The following is a 19238-nucleotide window of genomic DNA, read 5'->3' as shown; positions in this document are numbered from 1 at the left end:
CTGAAACTATATAAATACGTATGATGAAAAACCGACACTTCCTTTTTTATAAACGACGCGGAGTCACTTGTATGACGTTGACCAGCGAATGATCGGGCACGTGTCAGAACATAAGAGGTTGAACGTAAACATCTACGGCCTTGCTTACAAACGTTGTTTAGCTGTGTTTAGTTAAACACGGATTTTTCTCTTTCCCTCATCATTCGTTTGACATGAGAAAGAAGGAGAGAAAACAACGTTGAACTGATCCAGCCCTGAACAATATCTGTAAGCGATGCCGTTAATCGGTTGCTTTAATAAAATAAAAAATTAAAATGAATTGTGACGAATGTCAACTTCATAAATGTAAAGTTTTAAAGTAATTTTAATGTAAATTTTATCCGTTGACCAATCAGCAAGCGCTGCAATTTTTAAAGATATTGTACATAAATGGATTTTATATCGTTTAGGGAGTCAAAGTAAATTTGTGTTTAGCTTACACTGGCTACAAAACGTTTATAAGTAAGGCCGAAATTCGTTAGCAGACGATTAATTATGAAAACTATTTGTAGCCAATTACGAATGTAATATAGACATAAAATTACTTGTCCGCGTGTTCTTAATGTATAAATCAGATTTTTAATGCATAACCTAATTTATCTAAACGTATCAACACACTTATTCGTGCTATAAAAGGTAAGACAAAACGCATACAAAGCTGAAATTTAGTTGAAAGTTGAGACTTGATATATCTTTTCAACATGAGTGTCCAAAAAATAAATATAAATTTTAATTGCTTACAAATTTTCTATAAAGTGGCTGTAACGTAGAGAAATATAAAGTGTTACGATAATAATTGAACTTTTTTACTAAAATACTTCCTATATAATATTTCTAAATAATAAATACGACATTTATGAATTTCTCGGGATCCCCGGGATTGGATTCCCTAGTTGTAAGTTACATACTCCATTTTTTAAACGATTTGTGTTGTAATAAAATATTTTTTCATCAAATGTTTTTTTCTTTTAACTACCTGCAATATACACTCTATAAGTGTAAATACTGTCATAATCCTACCCTAAAAGTAGATACAAATGACTGTCTTGAGACATTCTGCGATGAAATCGTTTCATAACTACCAAAATCCAAAGGTCACATAATTTGAGTACAAGCTACAATTCCAGAAAGAAAAATTCACGAATAAAGGACAAATGAACTTTTACAAGATGTCTCAAAGTTTAAGTCTAAAAATAAGCATTACACAAACCACGTCGCTATGCTTGTTTAATAGATACCTATAAAATGCAATCTTAAATTCCATAGAATGAGGGGATTTTGTCACCTGGACTAAATCCTTATCTATAGGCAAATTTAACGTATAATATACTCAAAGAGCTTATTGTAGGTAACGTTGGAAAAACAACTAAAGACCACACAATAAAAATGAATGAAATATGACATGACCAAAATGGCCTCGTCGTTATAACCTAACTAAAATGGCTGTGGTCAATTTATATGCGGTAGAATTAGAACCGAGATGTATACCTGTTAAAATCTCTATAACCCTCAATAATCCTTGGCCTTGCACCAAAGTCTATGTAAGAAAGAATATCTAAAACTGCGCTAACAGGTTCCTACCAAAATTGTAGTGAAATTACAGCGAAGAAGCTGAGCTATAATGTGCTAAGTAAATGTCTACAAATTGAACAGAACTAATGTAATATAATAAAAAAGTGAGGGATTGTCCATCAAAATGCATGTCTAATAAATGGAGACCATAATTAAAAAAATTATAAAATAAAGGACTTAAACCAGATCATTGCCAAAGATCCTTCCAGATACAACTGACTCTTCTGGTCTTGATGTTTCTCTGTAGATGGCCTATCAGTAAGGAGATTTATATGCAACATTTGAGAATTAACAGATTGAAAACGATAAGTTGATATTTCTGAAATAATATTTAACAGAAATTCTCAAAGTATATCCAGCAGAAGCGATATTTGGGTTAGGTACAAATACTAACATTTTCCGTTAGACTGGTTCATTTACAAACGGAACGGAACGGAAACGAAAGTACATTTAAAGAGGAATTCTATGTTTTCCAAAATCCATTCTAATCTTTTCTTTTTGAAATGTTCCATACATAGAGAAATGGCTCTAACCGATGATCATTAATTTTTAAGATCCTTGCACGTTTTTAGGCTGAGAAATTTAAATATGAGCTACACAGGAAGGTCATAATTATTGCACAAATAAAAATAATTACTACATTTATGTTTATTTAAATTAAGTATTATTGTGTATGACTGTATATCTGACTTCTACATGGAACTACTCTATAATATCTAATAAGAGTCAGAGCATATTCGAGCTCTGAGGGAGTCAGAAGGAAAAAAATGTATGTATCTTAATGTGAAATATCAAATTTTATGAAATGTTGTAAAAATTTTTAAATGATTTTGTTTAAAGATTTTTATACTATAGAAATAGATGAATGAGTATTTAACAGATCACGAAAGTTCTTTCCAGCGAAATTGTTTCATCATCATAATAGTTTTTAGTGCTCATCTACATAAAATTGAATTGAATTAAATTGAACGAAGTTAGGTCCAGACCTGTTCAGTCAATATTTTTAACTGATGTCTTTATTAATAGAATCCACCAGGGTCGATCTTCTAAGAGTAACGAACACTTTTCTTTATTCGATATTTCATTGATCATTTTCATAGATACTTCAGAGAGTTTTAGAGTCAGATAAGTAGAACGAAAAAATAAATCCGGTACCCTTTAAGAATTTTCAATGAGAATTTCATTTAAGAATGCGGAGATGGATTCTTGGGAGTATTGACATTTGATTGGGTAGAGGCTTAAGGAGTAATAAGCATACGATTTTTGATATTCAGAAAATTGTTAAAATGCTTCAAAAACGTTTATATAACATATAAATGCGATGTTGGTAGGTTGTTACGAGAGTTATTTTAGTATAACAAGTACACAAAAAGTTGTGCATAATTATTTGTGTAAGTATATTTATTAAGGTATTTTGTATTATTATCTTGCGTTAAGGAACCGACTTTTTTGTCTCGTTTTGTGTGAGGTCATTTATCTTGTCGGGGTAAATAAAAGTCTTCGTTTGATGTTGAGTAGAGAGATCAGTTTTATTTATAGAGTTAGTTCATTATTGTTATACGTATGTGACTTTTGATACGTGTGTTTGGTTGAGAAGAGAATCGTTAATTCGTTAACGTTTGACGTTTGACTTATATCGTCTGACGGAAACGGAAAAACGTTTCGCCACAGATATATAATGTATGTATCAGAAACGTTCAGTAATTTGTTACTTACTTTAACTAAATTATATCTTGTAGGTACTTATATCTAATTAATTGTTTTATTTGACGCTATAATTATTATTGGTACGTGTCTGTGGATGGGGCTGCCAATGGTAAAAAGGACATTGTTTAAAAAAAACACGACAATTAGGTATAGCTTAGAAAATGTAACTTTTTTTTCTTATTTATAGTAGCTAATTGGTACTTTTTTTGTTGTTCTTTTAAAGTATTTGAATTTGACTTTTTATTTTTTGTAATGAAGCGACTACATTATGTCGATGGCATCATTAGTAATGCGTATTATTGGTAAATACATGCGTATAATAAGTAATATAATAAAATGAGCTGTTCAAGAGTATGAAAGTTTAAATAATCCATCGATGAGTGTGATCAGTACCTACAACAGTGCAGTGTTGACAATAACTTTATTTATGATAAAACAATAGTCGACTCATATTTTACTTCCAAAGTCTTTTTTTACACATCTATATCATATTTTTATTTCACAAATCCATAAAGTAGATTTTTTCGGATCTACACCAATGGTGTTATGTCATTTCGAGGTCCAAGTGCCGTAAGAGTCGAGATGGCCCAGTGCTTAGAATATGTACAACATAACCGATGATTGCGGGTTCAAACCCAGGCAAGCACCACTGAAAATTCATGTGCTAAATTTGTGGTTATACACGTGAATCCACAAACTCACATTGGATCAGCGTCGACGCATATGCTCCTAAGCTACTCCTCAAAGTAAGTACAACAGGTCAAAGTTGTCTATTTATATATATGTTAATTGGTTATGTTTCTTATTGAGCCGGGCATACAGTTACCATAAATGAATAATTGAAACATTTAAAAGACAAAAACTAATGAAGTCTTCACGTACTGTCACAAGAATACAAACAGAAACGGACACTAAAATTGTAAACGAATTAAGCAGTTCTAAGAATTTATGTAAAACGTGAAGACAAAAACAAATTAAAACCGCTACTGTCACTGGAATAGGTTATACTTGTTTATTGATGATGTAATTCATAAACGTGCGTGTCTTTCGAGATGTAAAAAAATGTATTGCATTATTTAAACGACGTCTTGTTGTACTCACCTGGTCATCGGAGTTTGATAAATATTACCCGGCTTCGCACGGTTGTAATGCTGATATTAAATATACCACAGAATTTTTTTATTGACGACATCACATTAGAAACTTCTAACATTGTCAGTGTTTCTTTACTATATTGTCCATGTTTTGTTTACAGAAACCTTCCCCTCGAATAAATTACTGTTTATAAATTTATATGTTAATAAATTAGAATTTCGTTACTAAAGGTACATAATGCCGATTTATTATGTACAAAAAACTACCTCACAAACTACTTGAAAAAAAAAGCATCCAAATCCGTTGCGTAATTTTAAGGATCTTTAAACATACATAGGAACAGACCGCAGTAAACGACTTTGTGTTACATGGTGCAATGATTTTACGCTGATTTACAAAGAATTACAAATTATTACAGTGGAGCAGAAGAGAATTGTCGAGTCAAATCAAAATTCTTATTCGATATAGAATTATACTTGCTTATTGATTGTCAAAAATCTATCATAGGCGTCTATCATACTCAGTAGTTTATTTCGTCTCAAAATTAAATTGTAAAGTACATTTTTTTTTAAATATGAAATAGTCTAGGAGGGATTATTTCCAGGGTGTCATAGAAGCATGCATAAGCGACCCAGTGGTGCATGCCGAAAGACGCAGAGGGTACCGCTGGTTTTTTAGTGGGTAAACCTGGTGGACCTGGGCGCATTCGGCGTCCAGGGACCCGGGGAGTCCCACACACGCCCCCCCACCTTCCATCACGTGGGGGAAGCACGTAACGCGTTTTTCTAGCGAGAAAAAAAAGAAAAACAAAAAAAGGAGCGATTATTTCATTCGCACGACGTGTATTGTCCAAAAATGTAATTAAACATAATTTACTTCACGAATGTTGCAAATTGATTCTTATAATTTTTTCCAATTACAAGTAGGTCGACACACCAGACAACAATTTAGTTATTTACTCACCTTGCTAGATCATAGTTATAGTAGGTAATAGATTCAGGATTTATTATAGATTAAAGAATAATATTAAACACTATAATTTCTGAACTAATTCTTATATTTTTTTAATGTATTCAAAGGGGCAATATAAATGTAAATCATAAAATATAAATAAGACCTTATAAGAATTAATTAAATGCATGATGATGTAGGTAATAAGGATAATTTTAATTGTAATCGACTATAATTAATTTATTGATAAGCAATTAATTATACAATTGTGCAACGTGCATGCTTTGAGACAATTGAAATGAAACTTTTTGTTATAAATCTTGTCATGGCTATTATTGAAATTCGGTGATATAAAATCAATATTAAATAATGTTAAAATTATTAATTTATTTCATTATTATCTAACTTGTTTTTTTTAAAGAACAAAAGATTTCTCTTGATCTGATATATTCGGTGGAATAGCTATCGTAGGGCAAGGCTATACGGTGGATTTGTAATTTAAGGTCTCTTCGGAGCAATATATCTTAAAAAAAAATCACAACTAATTTATTAAATAAATTGTATATATATGTATATATTACGAGGAGTTAGGCATATAATTATTATCAGACATGATGATATTTAAGATATAAGTCTATACATTCACGTTCGAAATCTCTTTCTTCGATTTTTTTTAATATACCTTTTTTCGCTGTCATGTGTTCTACGTCATACTGACATAGTATGTACGGTAAAAAATTAATAAAGCCTAATTAAAATTTGACATCATTTTTATATTCATTAACATAAAAAAAGCTGGTGGTCTAAATAATTTCTAGACTATTGACTATCAATTTTTAGCGATAAATGAAAACATTCTCTATACGATCCTGTTTTTTTTTTAAATGCAACGCCACACCAGGGGTTGTATCCGCCTAGGCATAGCCTCCTATACCACTGGAGATGTGGTAATAATATTTTTTTATGTCTTTATAGAATATTGCAAATAATATCAGCGTACTTATACTTTTTCGTTGTTAGATAATTTATCTAAATCCTCAATGATCTGTTTTCATATAAGCTTATCATTTTGTTTTGAAGTTTACAAACTATCATAAATGTATACAAATATTATTCAATAATTCGACGGAAGTTTGAGTTTAAATAAAACCACATTATTTTCTCTATTTTTATATATTCATTCAGACAACGGTACACTGTGACAATAACAAACTTAAAATGTAATTGATACACATACTACATAATAATTGATCTGATGAACTGTTACTAAATGATTTTGAATCTGTTACATGATACTGTCAACTACACGGTACACGGGTAGACATTTAGTTATATCGAAGAAATACACCAATTTTATAATTGTACTTAATGAAATACGAGTGACAGGCTAATTTAGGCGCTCAGTGTTCACTGTCCGATTACAATTAATAAGAGAATTTACTGGCCAAGTTAATAATATTGTTGCTCCTTAACCTAAAATGTGAAATTTAACATATTCATAAGAAAGTATAAACTTATCGATAAATAAAAACTCTGCACAGACAAATACATCATAAACAATAGATAGGTACCTCATTGTTAATAACTATTTTCAGAAGACGATCGGACAACGAACACGCCAGCTATCATACTTCAGTTTATAATCTCTGATCACATTTAAAACATCCATTTACACGGTAATTACTCCAGGAACACAAGTTGTTGAAAAATAAACCTTAACAACAATAATTGCATTTAACATAACCGTATAACGATATTAACTATCGTGAAATGAATTAAAATAAGGTTATAACTAAAATCTTTACATTTTTTAAATTATATTTTTATCACTCCTGTGCATTCAAACAAATCTAAGAGAGAAATTATCTGATATTCGTAGTGACATCAACTTAATATTGAGTCTTAACATACTATACACTAAATAACTAACTAATATGATGTTTAGTTCATCGTTTGAAATATCATCAAAAATAGGATTTCAGTTAAAACTAAAATGCAAAATTTTTTACTGGCTTCATAAGTATAAGGTGATGTCTTCACGAATAGTAGGTACCTTTAAATGAACACGAATCTCGAATATGAAAACACGGAGCATTAACATATACACGGAAATACAAAACAAGTCGTCGTAATTACACAGGAATAATAAAAACGTATCCAGTACATTCTGTAATAATAAGCTATAGGTACAAAATCAATTGATAGATCAAAAAGCGAATGATATTTCTAACAAGTACATACTATTTTATAATTTAATCGATACCCACGGGAAAAGTTTCTACTTAAAACTAAACAGTCACATGTAATACAATACTTTGAAATAAAAACTTTTTGGTTGCTCAGCAGGTAAGGAAAGTAAATACTTTGAGCCCAAAATGGCGGAAGGATTTTGTAACTAAAAAAAATAATAATAAATAATTAATAATAAAACAGTAATAGTGCAAGTTACATATTGCAAAACAATGTTGTTCTTTACAATAAAAATATGAATATATTTATTTTATCACAAAAGTATATAAAAAGAATATATTATCGGACTTGGAAAAATTGTCATGCAATGCAGCACACGGTGCGTGTCGCCAGTAATGATTTAAATAGCTAAAATATAAATTAATAAAGTATCGAATAAAATCGCCTCGTTAGGTGTAGGTATAATATCACTACATACAAGTAATCTTTACTTAACTATCACGAAAATAATATAGTCACTTATATTTTATGTAATCGAAATGTATAGGTACTTTCAATCCAATACAATAAATTAATTAGGTAATGTTTATTATCATAACTACGAAATCCAAATGTGATGCAAACCGAACATCAGTTCAAACAAATGGCACATTGCACGTATGCATTGTTTTCTGATATTTTTTATTTATAAAGAAAATATAATAGAATTAATTTTGACGCCGAATAATCAGCTAACGCTTGCCTGTCAGGGTAATACCACATCGGCCAAATATATAATTTTATGTATATTTTTTACTATATAATAGTCATATGTATTTAATTTTTATATAATAATTTTGAATTTTTATTAATCTTACTTTTAATAGTTAAGCACGTTCAGTGCGGTCGAGCGGCGGCGCGGCGCGGGTGCGCTCGCGTCGCCCACGCCACGCCGCGCCGCCGCGGGCCGCTTCCAGCCGATCATCGCCGCACCCGTTCCAACACTTACCGTGGTCAAAAATTTGGAAGGCACTTTCTACTTTTTTTCAAAAATTTTAATTTACTTTTTGAACACATTAGCCTAAACTTACACAATAGAAAATATGCGTAGTAACATTTACCAAATTTACGCAATTCATCCGAAACGTATAGGCCGTTTATATAATTTTTATTTTTTTTTTAATTTTACCTATAGTTAACTTTATTTCCAAAAGGATAGCCAAAAGTTTCAACACTAGATCTGAATCGCAAATGTATTTTTAATAATTTGGTCTCATTTTATACACTAATTTCCAAACTTTAACCGAACCAGATAATCCAAATTCCAAACAATAGTGAGATATCAAGGCCACTTGAAGACTTATTTTAAACATGCTTCACGAGCTAGTTCTGCGACGAGACTCGCGCGGACGGAGCGCGGCGCGGCGCACGCCGTGGCCGGCAGGTACCGGACCGAACCGGGCCTGTTAGCAGGCCGCGCTCCGCCTTCCCCCTCAATTGTTAAATGTGATAACGCCAACGAATGTCGCCAACAATATCTAAATCATGGTATACCCCTTACGGCAAGAAGATTTGTATACTACGATTTTTTTCCCGCCGAAAGTGTGAATCAAAATAACATTGTATTCAGGAGAGGTGTTAAAACAAATTTGTACATATACACCTTAATACATGTATTCACGCTAACAACGTTCGTGGGAACGATACTGTGAAGCCGGCTGCCGGGTCGGGTCACCGGAGCGTGACGGGCGTAACCCCGCGGCCGGAGTCGCCAGCGTGAATGATGAATACTACAAATAGTTACACAGCTAATCTAAGTTAATTGAAATGTATACTCTAAGCTACACAATAGGTAGGTCAGCAGACGCTCGAATGAATGACATCCAACGCTTGGCGATTTCTGTGTTCCTAAACCTAATGGGCAAGCCGATGTTCCTCCTAACATTAACCAATGAATCTGATATAACGATTAAAATCCATTAAGATTTGCAATATTTAAAATGCGATAACAACACTAGTCGACTCGAGTCTTCTTGTATAGACAGAAATAGCCACGCCTCAGGCGTTTCGTATCGAAGGCGAAATATACTGGAGATATTTCGAAAAAGTCTGAAGGAAGTCGAGTCGACGGCAGTGATGCTGTCGTTTCCATAATCTAACATCTACATATTAATGCTCGATAAACGCACGAGGAACTTTAGACACAAAAAGCTGAGCGACATCGATATAATATTAATTGAAGTCAATGCGGAGAGGTCGGTCGAGCCCCGAACATCTAATTTAGCCTAACATTTGGAACAATCACTACTGGCTAAGGATACATCTATGTTACATTTGGCGATCACTAAGTCTACCGAACGTGGTGGAGTCCCTGCACGACGAGCGTGCACGAGTAACAGACTCGGGGGAGGCCGCAAGCATCACACCACATCGTGCTATAGAGAAATTGACATCGACCTGACGATTAAATGGAACATACATCTATGCTTTATGTAAAGATAACATCTAGAGCTAATTTATATTCATGATTTTCTCTTACGCATACACATGTAGGTAGCTGATTTATAATGAATAGGTATACCAAACAGTCTTTTGAATCCGGCCAAATGTTTTTAATTTTGATACCTCTACGTTCACAGATGGATCTAAGACGTTTATAAGCTTACAAGTAATTAGTTAGTCCTACTGTGAGCGCGGCGGCGGCGGACGTCTGTCGCGCCGCCGTGCTCTCCTCCGTCCATTTACCAAAAAATATATACTCGAAGTATGTAATCGAAGCATACATAAACGACAATGTATATTGAAAATAATAATAATAATTAAACTAAAAATATTCCTTCATAATAATAATACGAAATTCGTAACTAAACAACAAGCAATTTATTGCACAGCGAGTCCATTTTAAATAATTAATTAAATGTGATAAAATAATGCCGATACAATCATATTGATTAAATACTTCCGTCTCTGCGCAGCGAGGGAAGCGCTCGCGCTCCCGCCCCGCTTGCGCGAGGAGCCCCGCGCCCGCTCCGCTTAAAAGTAGCCAACGGAGTTGCGGTTCGGGACGAAGTAAGGATAAGCGGGCAGCGGCGGGGGGATGCCGACTGGCGTGTGAGCCGGCGCCGCGCCCGCGGCCTCGCTTCAGATGTTCTCCGCACGGGCCTCCGCCGGAGGCGGCTCCATCTTGACTGGAAGCGGTGTCGACAAATCCTTGCCGTTCTTAGCGATCGAAACCGGTGTTTTAGGCGGGCCCATGTCAGTTATCTCAGCGACGACGTCACGTTCTCCATAGCGGCTGTCAGGACGGGGTGAAGCAAAGGGGCGGAACGGATCTGCAGGCTTCGGTGGTTCCAGAGCATGACCAGGTGGTGGCGGTGAGCAGAGTGGTGATTCTAGTCCGGCGGAGAGCGGCGACGGTAGACGTGGTGACTGAAGCGGTAGCGGGGGCAGTCCGAGGTGCGGCGGGTGGTCGGGTGGTCGTTGAGCAGCAACCACCATATTGCACATTTGGCGACGAAGACCATGTGCGACGGCAGCCACTGCGGCCGCGGCAGCTGCGTTTGGAGATACGCCACCCTCGCGCCCGTTGCCGCAAGCAACAGGGTACGCGTTCTGCACGCTCATACCATCCTGTAACACGCATGCGCCAACATGGTTAGCCGCTTAACAATTAGTGACTGTTTTTCGCATAGCTACAAATATGATAATTTCGCTGATTTTAAAACAATTTTACAAAAACATTTAAAACGTTTCATACATCGTTTACCAGAAGGAATAATGGTACCTCAAATAAATCTATAATAAAAATCGCTAAGGCACATACAATAATATAAGTACGCAAAGCACAATCGCAAGGGAAAGTATAAAGATCATTAACGGGCATAATATGACACGCATTAACAAGGTCAAGAGCGAACCACTAGGGACGTTCGCACGGGGTTCAATACTGACCGTGATGGCGGGATAGACGGGGAGCACCTCCTCCTTGATGTGATGCGTGGAGTGTGGAGCGTGCGAGTCTCTGAAGACCACGGCACGGATCACGCCGCGAATGTGTTCGTCTGGCCATACTCCCAGCAGGATGCGCTGAGGCCTTCCGCGACCTTTTGGTCTCAAATCTGCAATGAGTCACAACCGTAAAGCGTGAACAGACAAAGCACAATCACAAAATCGACTGAGGTTACTTATTATGCTAGGACAAAAATTATTGAATCCGATAATTGATGTCGTAACGAACAGTAACATACTCAACAACATTATAATATTCAAATTCTCCACAACAAAGAAACATTTCAATCGTTAAATTCAAATAATTCTTTGATCGTATCAGGGGTAATCTTTGCAATATAAAATCATTAATATTATTAAACACAATATATTATCAAATTTTAGCCTAAAACTTAGGATTTATATTGAAGAGGTACCTCCGGAGAATATGAAAGTAGAGTGTTACTTAATAATACTTAAGCTAAATTCGCAAGATAACATGTTTCAAATCGCATTGTCAAGTTTTAGACAAGGTTCGCATATATAAACAATTCGCAATGCAAAATATAAATACCCATCATCATAATATAAAAGACGATAGTTTTAAAAACCTTCAAAGTAATTCACGGGTTTCCGATTTGTCCTTAAGCCAGAAATATCAATCACAACTCAACATCGAGCGTAAGTAAGTTTTGTCATTAGTCCGTTAGATGCCAGTGTCGTAAGGTAGAGTTTTCAATGTATCAGGTTCCCGTAGACCTAATACGAAATCTGAGTTCGTAATCCAATGTAGGCATTAAAAATTCTCTGTCGTCGCCAGGTCCAATCAGAAACCCGTGGCATTGGCTTAGCGAGTAGCAAATGAATGTTGTATTTCAGATATTCGTTCAGAAATGTTTTTACTACTATTTTCTAGATGCACTTGTATAAATTGGATTTGAGAAAATTATTTTTTCCAACATGAATCATGAATTATCAAGATTAACTCGATGTTGATAATAAATTAATCTTTTGAATTAATATGAAATCTGTATCGATTTTATGACGAGATTTATCGAAACATAAGAATTAAACGAGAGGTGAGATAAGATAACTTAATCACCACGTGTTATCAATCGTAGTCAATGAGGCATTAAATCAGTTATTAGAAACTGAAGTGATCTCGAATAACTTTATTACCAAACATAGAATTAATTAATAAAACATGTCTTTTAAATATTATAAAATGATTAATCTAGATAGTTAGACTCATACAAATTTCATTTGCTATTAACGTAATAATTGAGGAGTCACGTACCTGCGCCGCCATCAGCGCTGGGTCCCAGCATGTTATGGACTCGGTTGGCGTAGAGAACGAACGTTGGGTATGGTATATCGTATTTCCTTGCAGCTTGAGACAGGGACAGTCCTTCCTTCAGTACGGAGAATATAGCTTCAGCCATGGTTTCGGGGCGCCAAGACTTGAGTGGGCCGCGTTCGCGGAATCTTAGGTTGTGTACGAGGCTCTGGTTCGTATTCCAGCACTTCTGCCACATCGACTGCAGCTGATACTGGTAGCTATCTGCTGGAAATGAAAACATTCTTCTTATAATAGTTGTAAATTTAATTTTATTTCTGACAGAATCATTACATGACAATGGCAATCTTATTTCTAAAAAAATGTAATAATATTAGTTTCAGATTAAAAGATAACTATGACAATGTAAAATTTGGAATATATAATATGTTTCTTTTTAATGACGAAGTTATTTAAATTATTCTATTTCTAGCAGCTCGTCACTAGATGGCACTGCAAAGTATAAATTCAATCGGTGCAGCAATTGGTGTACACTTAAGCACAGTATATATTTTAGGGTACCTATGTCCTAAAGAAGAATAGTTTACTAACAAATTTCACGAGGCACTTCATGCCTGGCAATAGCAATTTACATATATGTAAATAATTGTAAATCTTTTTATTTAAACATTTATGCCCAACTTGCTTTAATTTGATGAATAAATTAATATGAAAAAATATGGCTTATGGATTTTATACTATATCTAGAACACAATCAATCAATGGTATTAATTTAGAATACAAAACACATTATAAATAAATAAAAAAACGTGCAAAATAATACGAAATCCATTATACTGACCTCCTGAAGATATCTGTAATAAATAGGAATATAATAATTATAGCAAAAAAAAAACAACATTATTCAATCAGTAAATTGTATTTTTTCAGAAAAGAAAAAATATAAAACATGTCTACGATTCCGTTTTAAATGAAGCCGGCAAAGTTTAAGCAGATTTGTCAAATTAAACTTTGAAAACTTTGCCAGATCATACCTTTCATAGTAAGGTTTTAGTTTAGCAAAACAATTTTCTTATTTTCTAGATATTTAGAGAACATTTAACATATACATTAAATGCATATACAGACATGCTTTCGTGACAATCTTTATTTAATCACAATCAGATATTGTAACAGTAAATCAAAAAGGTAGATCTTACACAAAGTTCGATTGTTTCATTGCGAACAATAGTTTTTGGATCAATCAAAATAGATTTAAACATCGTGAGGAAGCCTGTCTATTACGAAAGAAATTGAAGAATGTCGCTTCAGGCTTCATAAATTTGCAGTAAAGCGAATAGGTGGGTTATACTCCCAATTGCAGCTACTCTTTAAAAGTAGAGCATGCGTGATTTACCTCAAATGTAATAAATATATTATATTCTTGGAATAAATAAAATAAGCTTATAACATTACATGGAGTATTATTTCAGTTTTTGCTTAAACAAAATGACAAATTAATACAGTAACATGAATAGAAAATTACAATATAAAGTTTTTATAAAGAGTATTGATTTAAAGTTAAGTTCTATTATTAATAATTCATTACCTGTTTTTGTTCGAATCTTAATAGATATTGTAGTTTCTGTCAATATCGCTTACAAATTTACAAACATTGCAATCTTAATACAACTATTTATATAAAAAATGTAGGTATGTATTACTATAAAAATAGCATAACAATATAACTGGCTACAACTTTTATGACATATTCCTTAATAATTGAGTCGAATTGAAAAAATTTACACCTATCACTATGGTACGCATTCATTATTCAATGAGACCTGTAAATTTACAATAAAATATACCTAAACAAACAAAATATAAATCAACGTCGAAACCTATCGTATGTAATCTTAATATGAGCAAAATATCATAATAATATTGTAGTAAATTATTATATCTAAAACATAATCTTAATTCGGTATACAAACTAAATTAAAATCGTAACGTATACTCGCATATTTATTAAAGTTTAATAAAAGAGCTGAGCTGTAACGATTGTTGCAAAAATTATCGATTAATTATATCGATATTTCTGAATAAAGAATTACGAGTGAAAGTTATTCGAAACCGCAGTGGGTTTGCATGTAACTGTAAGTCGTAAACAAAGAATGTGTCTTTTAATTGTAATATTGGTAATACGATTATATTTTAAATTAGATGCAAATGTTATATTTGGATACAAATTAACTAAATCTGTATAAAATTAAATAAATATATGTTCTGTCAAATGAGATGGCCATGGATGTCAATAGATGATATAATAAGTATATGTGCTTAATTTGTGTTTATAATTCATCTCGTGCTCGGCGGTAAGTGTAAAAATCGCGAGGAAACCTGCATGTGTCTAATTACATCGAAATTCTTTCACATGCGCATTCCATCAACCCGCATTGGAACAGCATGGTGGAATATATTCCAAACCTATAATGGAAGGGGAGGCCTTAGCCCAGCAGTGGGAAACAGCTGTTACTTTTTCTGTCAAATGGGTTCCATTTTTAAATGAAAAAGGACGGTTACGTTCTTTTTAAATAAACTAATATTAAGTCTATCTAACATGTTCCAACCACCAGTACTTTTCGTTTGATTTATTTGTGATTATTATTCTTTTTTCTGTTGAGTTTTAATGAAGTACCTATTGTACACTTTGCTATTTATACTATATATATTTATATGGTAAAATATGAATCCATATTATATCACAGATATAATTGAAAGTTATATATTACACTTATTATATGCCAATGTCATGTTTAACACGTTACCTCCATTTCTAACGTTTCGGTTGGAATGTTTGTATTACAATGAATCACTAATTTATTGTTAAAAAAACACGTTTTTTAACGTCTACTAATTAGACATGTAAAACAAAGACCGCTTATGAAGTCGCATATATAATTTAAATGTAACTTTGGTTACCTACAATTTTTTTAACGCGAAACGAGTGTTACTTACAAGTTGAAAACATCGCAACTATTATAATAAGTCAAGATATGATTTCGCTAAATTAATATTATCTTAATTAAAAATCGTATCATCGCGGTTCTAGCGGTAACATATTTCAATATTTTAATTGTCTCGAGTCGGCACATGGAACTGCCTTCAGTGGCCTCTCGTATTATATACGCAATTAAAGACGGAATTTGATTTTATCTCAATAGTAAACTGCACAAGTTTTGATTACGATTACAATTACATGATTTTATTTAACATCACTTGTTACTAAGGCGGGTCGAATCTTTCACATGATTGAGTGATTTTTAAATGAAATTCGAATGAAACAATATAATAATAATAGCTTGGATTTAGGATGCATTTGACACTTTTATGTTGACTTGTGTCTTCGTCCGCGTTTGAGACAAGAGAGTAGTGAAAGTATGTACTTTTTAGCACATTCTCATTTATATTATTATTTAGGCTGGCAATACAGTACAATAAAAATGAAATCTCAGTATCCAAGGTTGGGGGCGCATAGACACTGTAAGGAATGGTTAAAGTACATGGTTACTAGCGACCACTTACTACCAGTATATATTATAAAAAAACCGAACGGAATTTGATAATTCTGTGAAAATTATATTAATGAAACGTTAAATTTAGAGTGAAATTTTAACACTAATTCTAAGCTTTGTGACATGTTTTTTTGATATTTTCCTTTTGCAGGACAAATAACTAACCTACTAGTATTTTTATCGTAAATTCTTTGTCAAATTACATCGTACATTCGATCATGAATCTACAGGTTTCATTTTTTTCACCAATTTTTCCAACTATACTGATACTACATTATAGCGCCTAAGAAGTAAAATGTTTACAAAAAAAATTATAATATTCATATCCATGAAACCTTTTTACAGTCGCTATACGAAATACACAAAATCAATAACATAGGTATTTTAATTGCATTTTTTTGATTTAACTGTATTGCATTTGTATCTGCATTGTATTGACGTTACATGTCATGACATGACACGGATCAGTTAAGCAATCAATGTCTATCTTGTTAATGAACTTGGCTATTACTAATACGAGATGCACCAAAGATAACAGCCTCTTGTTCCTTAAATTAATATGTACTGCCTAACCGTATATGTCTCGATTGTGTTACATGATAACCGACTCCATTTATTATTCGCCCTGTCACTCCCCCAATGTCGGATGTAGGGGTGAAATAATGTGAATGCTTACGTATGATGTATTCGGAAGTGGATTGACAGAATTTAATTAACTACAATATTTAAATATACAAGAACAATAAATAGCAATTCTTATTGAAAGACCGTTGCTAAGGATTTTCTCATATTGCTTTTTTGAATCTCGAATGACCGTTATTTTTGGGTGTTTCGGGATCCGTAGATTGTATTGTTTTGAGATTTAAACGTCAAAGGACAAAGGAGAATACTATTCTTAATTTTTAGTTATTCCCTTTGTGCATTGCGGTTCCTACAATTATTATAATTATCATTAATCTTCGATGTATACCTAAGCGTAAAATATTACATGGAGCTTGATGCCTTGTAAACATGTAAATAAAATAATAGAGATCTTTGTTTTTACTAATTGTTTATTGTAAAAATCGTTATAGCCCAAGTGTCGTTTTAAGGGTCGTCTTCCGTTCGAGGAACTATTATAGTACAGGTGGTCCCGTATGTCTCGTTCCCTTCACGTTATTTATCAACTAGTCAATATTTTCGACTTTATGTTAACGACAGAAGAGGTAAACCTGAATGGTTCTTGTTACGTTTTATTATTTGTGTTTATGTACAATATGTTACAACGACGGTCGAATTTAATTTGTTTTGATAGTGAACTACAGTATCTATATTAAGCTGGCAATACTCATATTCAACAAATATAAAAAAGATTCCAAACTTCATACATAAATATGCACCGATTTTTTTTTTCTTAAAATATCTTATTCTTATCATGGTTTTAAATTTAAGTAATCGATAAATGTTTGAGCATTATTTAGTATATAAATGGTTTTAAATTATGAGCACCCAATTTAAACTTCTACTTGAATTAAGATTCATTAGATCTATAACTATAATTTATTAAGAATAATTGTAAAGTTAACGAAAGAAATGTGTCATAAAATTTAACTAATGGTATTCCTTATAAAATAGAAGATATTTTAACATTGTAACACAACAGAATAAGGCACGTATTACCTAATAAGTACATAATAGTATATGATTACTTAGAAACTAACAGCAATTTTAGTAATAATCAGTCAAATTCAAATCGCGTTATTATATAAACTTACATTATATTTAAGTACAGTTATGGCGGAATTATTCCATTTATTCAGATCTATTATTCTATTAATAATATTTATAAAAGAACAAACACTTCTACGGAAGTTTTATAGAATTCATTGGTCGTTGTTTAACGCCTTTTCTTGCATTCATGCTTTAATTTATGATTTTATAGAACAGTCTTATTAATGACTACTCATATTATGATTAATACATAAGAATATTCGATACATAAGTATTTTTATTTTAATAAAATTAATCGGTAATAAAAAAGAAACAAAGTGCTGGAAAGTTAACTTAGGAAATGGAAATCCAATCGCCAAAAAATATTAATGCAACTGTTGGCTGTAAGGTTGGTTTGGTTGCGTTAGCACAAAATTCGATAGATTTAAACAAGAAATATTTAGGTATGAAAGACTTCTTCCGAAATATTTCATTTTTAATTTTATTCATAACCTTATATTTTTTCCGTGTTTCAAAGCACAGGGGAAGATTGGCATGAAAGAGCATCAAGACTATTTCAGAGAGAATCATCGATTGAAAAACGTTTCACGATGTAATTAATTTAATAACAGAATAATATGCTCAAAAAGATCTATTGTAATGTCACAGTTATTAAAAAATATTAAAATGCGATGAAGACTACATATGCTACATAAAAAATGACAGACTATATAGGCTTGTAATGTTTTCATAACACATTTCATTATTTTTAAATCAATGTAATTTCTTCTATAGTTACGTAACGTATGTGTCTCTTTCCTCCCAGACTTCCCCTATACGTGATATGTTTGAAATATAACTACATAAAGATAATCATTATTTTAAATATCAATTAAGATTCATCATCGGTATGGTGTTCAGTTTTAACTTTAGAACTTTTCGTTTTAGTTGACCCTTCGTAATAGAGTGACACTATGGAATGCTTTTTACAGAATGCCCACCACCATCTAAAACCAGTAAGGCCTATGAACACAAAATTCGGATCTCTGCTTCGTCGTAGTTTCTCGACAAAAACAAGAACTTCAGCGAGTGATTTTTTAGTTCGGCGATTATATGGCGAGACACTTGTTTCGCAGCAGAAGTCCAAGACGGCCCTTTCCTCGCTACTGAGTAGCCCC

General features: G+C 32.9%; 1 protein-coding gene across 3 annotated transcripts in view; it reads right to left on the bottom strand.

Moving 5' to 3' along the window:
- Nucleotides 1–6527: 6527 nt before the first annotated feature.
- LOC124542846 (protein bric-a-brac 1-like) overlaps nucleotides 6528–19238 on the bottom strand; it is a 254865-nt gene continuing 242154 nt past the window's right edge. Inside the window, exons 3-5 of one of the 3 annotated variants that reach the window (XM_047120729.1) lie at nucleotides 12818–13084; nucleotides 11485–11651; nucleotides 6528–11163 (exon numbers count right to left, since the gene is read on the bottom strand). In XM_047120729.1, the coding sequence (XP_046976685.1) occupies nucleotides 10675–11163; nucleotides 11485–11651; nucleotides 12818–13084 (923 nt within the window). In that variant the 3' untranslated portion in view covers nucleotides 6528–10674. The remainder of the gene's footprint in view (nucleotides 11164–11484; nucleotides 11652–12817; nucleotides 13085–19238) is intronic. The other 2 variants (XM_047120730.1, XM_047120731.1) reach the window with 2 other exon arrangements.

The sequence above is a fragment of the Vanessa cardui genome, chromosome Z (genome assembly GCF_905220365.1).
Source record: "Vanessa cardui chromosome Z, ilVanCard2.1, whole genome shotgun sequence".
Lineage (NCBI taxonomy): Eukaryota > Metazoa > Arthropoda > Insecta > Lepidoptera > Nymphalidae > Vanessa > Vanessa cardui.
The sequence above is the reverse complement of the archived record's forward strand: the minus strand, read 5'-3'. Positions and strand labels throughout refer to the sequence as shown.